Source organism: Biomphalaria glabrata, chromosome 9, assembly GCF_947242115.1.
Source record: "Biomphalaria glabrata chromosome 9, xgBioGlab47.1, whole genome shotgun sequence".
NCBI lineage: Eukaryota > Metazoa > Mollusca > Gastropoda > Planorbidae > Biomphalaria > Biomphalaria glabrata.
The window spans coordinates 24,248,613-24,255,289 of record NC_074719.1 but is presented as its reverse complement, the minus strand read 5'-3'; the positions used below and the strand labels follow the sequence as shown (position 1 = coordinate 24,255,289).

Genomic DNA, 6,677 nt, shown 5'->3' with positions numbered 1-6,677 from the left:
TTTTTCCTATTTTGAGAAAAGAAAGAAAATAGGCTTAAAATTTTTAACAAATATGGTAGTCTATTGTGCTAGTAAACATTTCATTTATGTTGTATATAAAGAATGCAGCCTTTTCGGGAGATGCCGAAAATAAAATGCAAAGGTTTAATACAAAGGTGTGTTTTTTTACATTAAGTGTGATACGTAAGCTGCGAATCTGTCAGTCATACCTTAGTAAGCACCTAGAAGATAAAAAGAACTTGTATACTAATTTTTATTCGAATCCTAGTGTTCCTAGAGGCCTGAATAAGTGTTCCACAAACTACTGAAATAATTAACTAGTAGGCCACCCGTGAATTAGCCTCTCTTAAAAAATAAGCAAAGTGTTCCGCTAAATACTCAGAATGTGCGAAGTGTTCCAGGAAAAACTTTAGGAAACATTGCATTAATCAGTGAGCGAGTGAAACTTCAGGCTTTTAATTTATATGTGCAGACTGGATTTCTCGCATTAATTCTCATATTATTTTTGTTGCATGTCTTATTTAATTTTCAGTGACCACAATATTAGAAAGTTTAAGATTCACTGATGATTCTGATATTAAAACTAGCCATTTTTAAGTAAAATAAAAGTACAGAAATAATGCATTATATGGGATTTATACTTATAGTTTGCTTTGATAAAAGCTTGTGCTCTATGATTTTAGTTTGTATTATTAACTAAAATATTAATATCGATCACCAGTTAAGAACACTTCGATGTATTTGTCAACAATTCAATATCAGCCTTAGTCACCGCCACCACTTTATAACGCTGTCCTGTTTAATAGAGTTTTACGATACAATATGATATATATATATATATATATTGCAAACAATGTCAGCATAACGTGGTGGATGGGGTCATCTGCTTAGCCAGTGTAATGTTAATCCTATAATAATAATGATAACAGGTCTTAAGAGACATAACATAATCAATGTTGTGAACACGTTATATGCAGCTCCTCCTTCGTGCTCTAAGATGAACACTGTTCTCATTTTCTATTAACTCGATGATGATTGTAAAATCCAATACCCATTAAAAAAAAGTCGGCCGCATAATTAGGCCTGCTTCTTCTCTCAGCTTTTTGTTTGCTTTGCGTTCAGTCATGCTGACCACTTTCCATAGTACAAAATGCAAAGAAGCAGCTGCGGAAGAATTCAAAGCTTCTCAGCCATCATCGGATGTCACTGTGTCGTGCGATGGAACATGATAGAGGTAGGCATCACACTATCAGTCAACACATAGCAAGGCATCACACTCTCAGTCAATACATAGTAAAGCATCAAAATATCAGTCAACTCATTGCAAGGCATCACATCCTCAGTCAACACATAGTAAGGCATCACATCCTCAGTCCACAGATTGTAAGGCATCACACTCTCAGTCAACACATTGTAAGGCATCACACCCTCAGTCAACACATAGTAAGGCATCACACTCTCAGTCAATACATAGTAAGGCATCAAACTATCAGTCAACACATAGTAAGGTATCACACTATCAGTAAACACATAGTAAGGCATCACACTATCAGTCAACACATAGTAAGGCATCACACTCTCAGTCAATACATAGTAAGGCATCAAACTATCAGTCAACACATAGTAAGTTATCACACTCTCAGTCCACACATTGTAAGGCATCAAAATCTCAGACCACACATTGTAAGGCATCACACCCTCAGTCATCACAAAGTAAGGCATCACACTATCAGTCAACACATAGTAAGGCATCACACTCTCAGTCAACACATAGTAAGGCATCACACCCTCAGTCCACACATTGTAAGGCATCACACACTCAGTCATCACAAAGTAAGGCATCACACTAGCAGTCAACACATAGTAAGGCATCACACTCTCAGTCAATACATAGTAAGGCATCAAACTATCAGTCAACACATAGTAAGGCATCACACCACCAGTCAACACATAGTAAGGCATCACACCATCAGTCAATATATAGTAAAGCTTCACACCATCAGTCAATACATAGTAAAGCATCACACCCTCAGTCAATACATAGTAAGGCATCACACCCTCAGTCAATACATACTAAGGCATCACACCATCAGTCAACACATAGTAAGGCATCACACCATCAGTCAATACATAGTAAGGCATCACACCATCAGTCAATACATAGTATAGCATCACACCCTCAGTCAATACATAGTAAGGCATCACACTCTCAGTCAATACATAGTAAGGTATCACACCCTCAGTCAACACATGGTAATGCATCACACCATCAGTCAGCACATAGTAAGGCACCACACCCTCAGTCACTATATTGTAAGGCATCACACCCTCACTCAACATATAGTAAGGCATCACACCCTCAGTCAACACATGGAAAGGCATCACACTCTCAGTCAACACATTGTAAGGTATCACACTATCAGTCAACACATTGTAAGGTATCACACTATCAGTCAACACATAGTAAGGCATCACACTCTCAGTCAACACATTGTAAGGCTTCACACTCTCAGTCAACATATAGTAAGACATCACACTATTAGTTAACACATAGTAAGGTATCACACTATCAGTCAACACATAGTTAGGCATCACACCCTCAGTCAACACATAATAAGGTATCACACTATCAGTCGACACATAGTAAGGTATCACACTATCAGTCAACACATTGTAAGGCATCACACCATCAGTCAACACATTGTTAGGCATCACACTATCAGTCAACACTTAGTAAGGCATCACAATCTCAGTAAATACATAGTAAGGCATCACACTCTCAGTCAATACATTGTAAGGCATCACACTCTCAGTCAATACATACTAAGGCATCACAATCTTAGTCAACACAAATAAGGCATCAAACTCTCAGTCAAAGCATCACACTATCAGTCAATACATTGTAAGGCATCACGCTCTCAGTCAAAACATTGTAAGGCATCACACTATCAGTCAAAACATTGTAAGGTATCACGCTCTCAGTCAAAACATAGTAAGGCATCACACTATCAGTCAATACATAGTAAGGTATCACACTCTCAGTAAATACATAGTAAGGCATCACACTATCAGTCAACACATAGTAAGGCATCACATCCTTAGTCAATACATAGTAAGGCATCACACTCTCAGTAAATACATAGTAAGGCATCACACTATCAGTCAACACATAGTAAGGCATCACACTATCAGTCAACACATAGTAAGGCATCACACCCTCAGTCAATACATAGTAAGGCATCACACTATCAGTCAATACATAGTAAGGCATCACACTCTCAGTAAATACATAGTAAGGCATCACATTCTCAGTCAATACATTGTAAGGCATCACACTATCAGTCAACACATAGTAAGGCATCACACCCTCAGTCAATACATAGTAAGGCATCACACTATCAGTCAACACATAGTAAGGCATCACACCCTCAGTCAATACATAGTAAGGCATCACACTCTTAGTAAATACATAGTAAGGCATCACATTCTCAGTCAACACATTGTAAGGCATCACACTCTCAGTCAATATATACTAAGGCATCACAATCTTAGTCAACACAATTAAGGCATCACACTCTCATTCAAAACATAGTAAGGCATCACACTATCAGTCAATACATTTTAAGGCATCACGCTCTCAATCAAAACATAGTAAGGCATCACACAATCACTCAACACATAGTAAGGCATCACATCCATAGTCAATACTTAGTAAAGCATCACACTATCAGTCAACACAAAGTAAGGCATCACACCATCAGTCAATACATAGTAAAGCATCACACTCTCAGTCAATACATAGTAAGGCATCATACCCTGAGTAAATACATGTTAAGGCATCACACTATCAGTCAACACATGGTAAGGCATGACACCATCAGTCAGCACATAGTAAGGCACCACACCCTCAGTCACTACATTGTAAGGCATCACACCCTTAGTCAACACATGGTAAGGCATCACACTCTCAGTCAACGTATTGTAAGGTATCACACTATTAGTCAACACATTGTAAGGCATCACACCATCAGTCAACACATTGTTAGGCATCACACTATCAGTCAACACTTAGTAAGGCATCACAATCTCAGTCAACACATAGTAAGGTATCACACTATCAGTCAACACATTGTAAGGCATCACACCATCAGTCAACACTTAGTAAGGTATCACACTATCAGTCAACACATAGTAAGGTATCACACTATCAGTCAACACATTGTAAGGCATCACACCATCAGTCAACACATTGTTAGGCATCACACTATTAGTCAACACTTAGTAAGGCATCACACTATCAGTCAATACTTAGTAAGGCATCACACTCTCAGTAAATACATAGTAAGGCATCACACTCTCAGTCAATACATTGTAAGGCATCACACTCTCAGTCAATACATTGTAAGGCATCACACTCTCAGTCAATACATACTAAGGCATCACAATCTTAGTCAACACAAATAAGGCATCACACTCTCAGTCAAAACATAGTAAGGCATCACACTATCAGTCAATACATTGTAAGGCATCACGCTCTCAGTCAAAACATAGTAATGCATCATATCTTGAATAAATTCATGGTAAGGCATCACAATATCAGTCAACACATAGTAAGGCATCACACTCTCAGTAAATACATAGTAAGGCATCACATTCTCAGTCAATACATTGTAAGGCATCACACTCTCAGTCAATATATTGTTACGAATCTCACTATCTAGGCTCTCTGCAAACTGCACCATACACCACCAACTTAAAGAACTTGACAAGTCAGGGCTCCAAAATAACGTAAAGGTTTAATGTCCATAAATAACAGCCAATACTGTACAATTGGCAGCACGTAGAACAGTACAAATTGCTCTGCGATAACAAATATCTCTCCGATAACACCGTTCCGCCGTATCAAGTCTTGCACTGGTCTCTCCGTCTCGTTCCGGGCTTGCACTGGGTTCAACAGTTCGGGACTGACTTCACACACTTGGGCTCGTTGTGTCGGACTCGATCACAGACCAAGATCAAGACGCCGTTCGTCTCAACTGTACTTGACAGTACTCCGCACTGAACCGTCGTAATGCTCCGTACAGAACCACACCGTTGAACTGTGCTGTAGCCGACCGTGTTCTGAACTCCTGTCGTGAACCCGCTTTCTGAACCTTGCTGTATTGAGCCCCTTTTCTCCACCGTCTTGACTGCGCAACCTCCGCTCTTATATAGGGTCCCTACTGGCCTTCTCGAACCGGACAGAACGCCCCTCGACGTTTCTAGGTGGTCAGATGACTATAACTCTCGTGACGCTCCTGAGCTCTGTTCACATCGGCGATCCTTCCCGAACTGTCCTGTTGACCCTCGACTCGGCTGACAGTCGTAACTCGTCACGCTTGACCGCTCGTCTAGCGCTGGCCTGGGGCGATTTGCGTCGGCTGACTACACTTACGCCACTACCCCCATCTGTGCCACCACCAGGTTTATAACAATATACTAAGGCATCACAATCTTAGTCAACACAAGAATAAGGCATCACACTCTCATTCAAAACATAGTAAGGCATCACACTATCAGTCAATACATTGTAAGGCATCACGCTCTCAGTCAAAACATAGTAAGGCATCACACAATCAGTCAACACATTGTAAGGCATCATAGCCTGAGTAAATACATGGTAAGGCATCACACTATCGGTCAACACATAGTAAGGCATTACACCCTCAGTTAATACATAGTAAGGCATCACACTATCAGTCAACACATAGTAAGGCATCATACTCTCAGTCAACACATAGTAAGGCATCATACTCTCAGTCAACACATAGTAAGGCATCACACTATCAGTCAACACATAGTAAAGCATCATAGCCTGAGTAAATACATGGTAAGGCATCACACTATCAGTCAACACATAGTAAGGCATAACACTATCAGTCAACACATAGTAAGGCATAACACTATCAGTCAACACATAGTAAGGCATCACACTATTAGTCAACACATAGTAATGCTTAACGTTCTCAGTCAATACATAATAAGTATCACAACCTCAGTCAATACATAGTAAGGTATCACACTATCAGTCAATACATAGTAAGGTATCACACCATCAGTCAATACATAGTAAGGCATCACAATATCATTCAATACATAGTAAGGCATCACACTCTTAACAGTTTTCTCCGTTTTTGAACCAAAACGTACTAGATTTAGATTCTTTCCTCAGTACAAACATTTATTGTATCATTGGTACAGGTAAAACAGTTCTCAATTCACATTACAACTGGCACTAAAGATATTGTTTAAAGCACATACTGCATTTTACTTAATTAGCTATAGCTTCTAAAATATCATAAAAAAGACTTTAAAAAAAGTTTAGAACAACAAACAACATTCGCCAACACTATGGTCACCCTTTATAGTTTTCGAAGTACTTGGACTACACATCTACACATCATTCTCACAAAATGAAAACATCGATGAGTATTACAACTGTCAGATGGAGTCATACATATCATGAGATGGTGACTGAAACTTAGTCATATATACATATATGCAAAACTTGCACTGAACTGATCTCTAAACAATTTTCTGGTACCCACATTAAAACTACGCAACCATTTCAGAAAGTATGATTTTAAGATATCAATCTCCCGATTCAAGATGGAAGCTTGTCTTGAACCAGGCTCTAC

At 39.2% G+C, this 6,677-nt stretch overlaps 4 protein-coding genes across 4 annotated transcripts; all 4 read right to left on the bottom strand.

The window, feature by feature from the left end:
- Positions 1–1,203: 1,203 nt before the first annotated feature.
- On the bottom strand, positions 1,204–2,052 carry LOC106056777 (uncharacterized). The gene has a single exon (XM_013213625.2). The coding sequence runs from the start codon at positions 2,050–2,052 to the stop codon at positions 1,204–1,206; it is 849 nt and encodes a 282-aa protein (XP_013069079.2).
- A 21-nt stretch (positions 2,053–2,073) lies between these two features.
- Positions 2,074–2,712, bottom strand: LOC129928375 (uncharacterized). The gene has a single exon (XM_056042592.1). It carries the CDS (start codon positions 2,710–2,712, stop codon positions 2,074–2,076), a length of 639 nt encoding a protein of 212 aa, XP_055898567.1.
- Positions 2,713–2,872: 160 nt separating this feature from the next.
- LOC106070014 (uncharacterized) lies at positions 2,873–3,511 on the bottom strand. The gene has a single exon (XM_013229818.2). The coding sequence runs from the start codon at positions 3,509–3,511 to the stop codon at positions 2,873–2,875; it is 639 nt and encodes a 212-aa protein (XP_013085272.2).
- Positions 3,512–3,831: 320 nt separating this feature from the next.
- Positions 3,832–4,679, bottom strand: LOC129928374 (uncharacterized). Its single transcript, XM_056042591.1, has 2 exons — positions 4,475–4,679; positions 3,832–4,067 (listed from the first exon to the last, which is right to left on the bottom strand). The coding sequence occupies exons 1-2, from the start codon at positions 4,677–4,679 to the stop codon at positions 3,832–3,834; spliced, it is 441 nt and encodes a 146-aa protein (XP_055898566.1).
- Between the last annotated feature and the right edge of the window lie 1,998 nt (positions 4,680–6,677).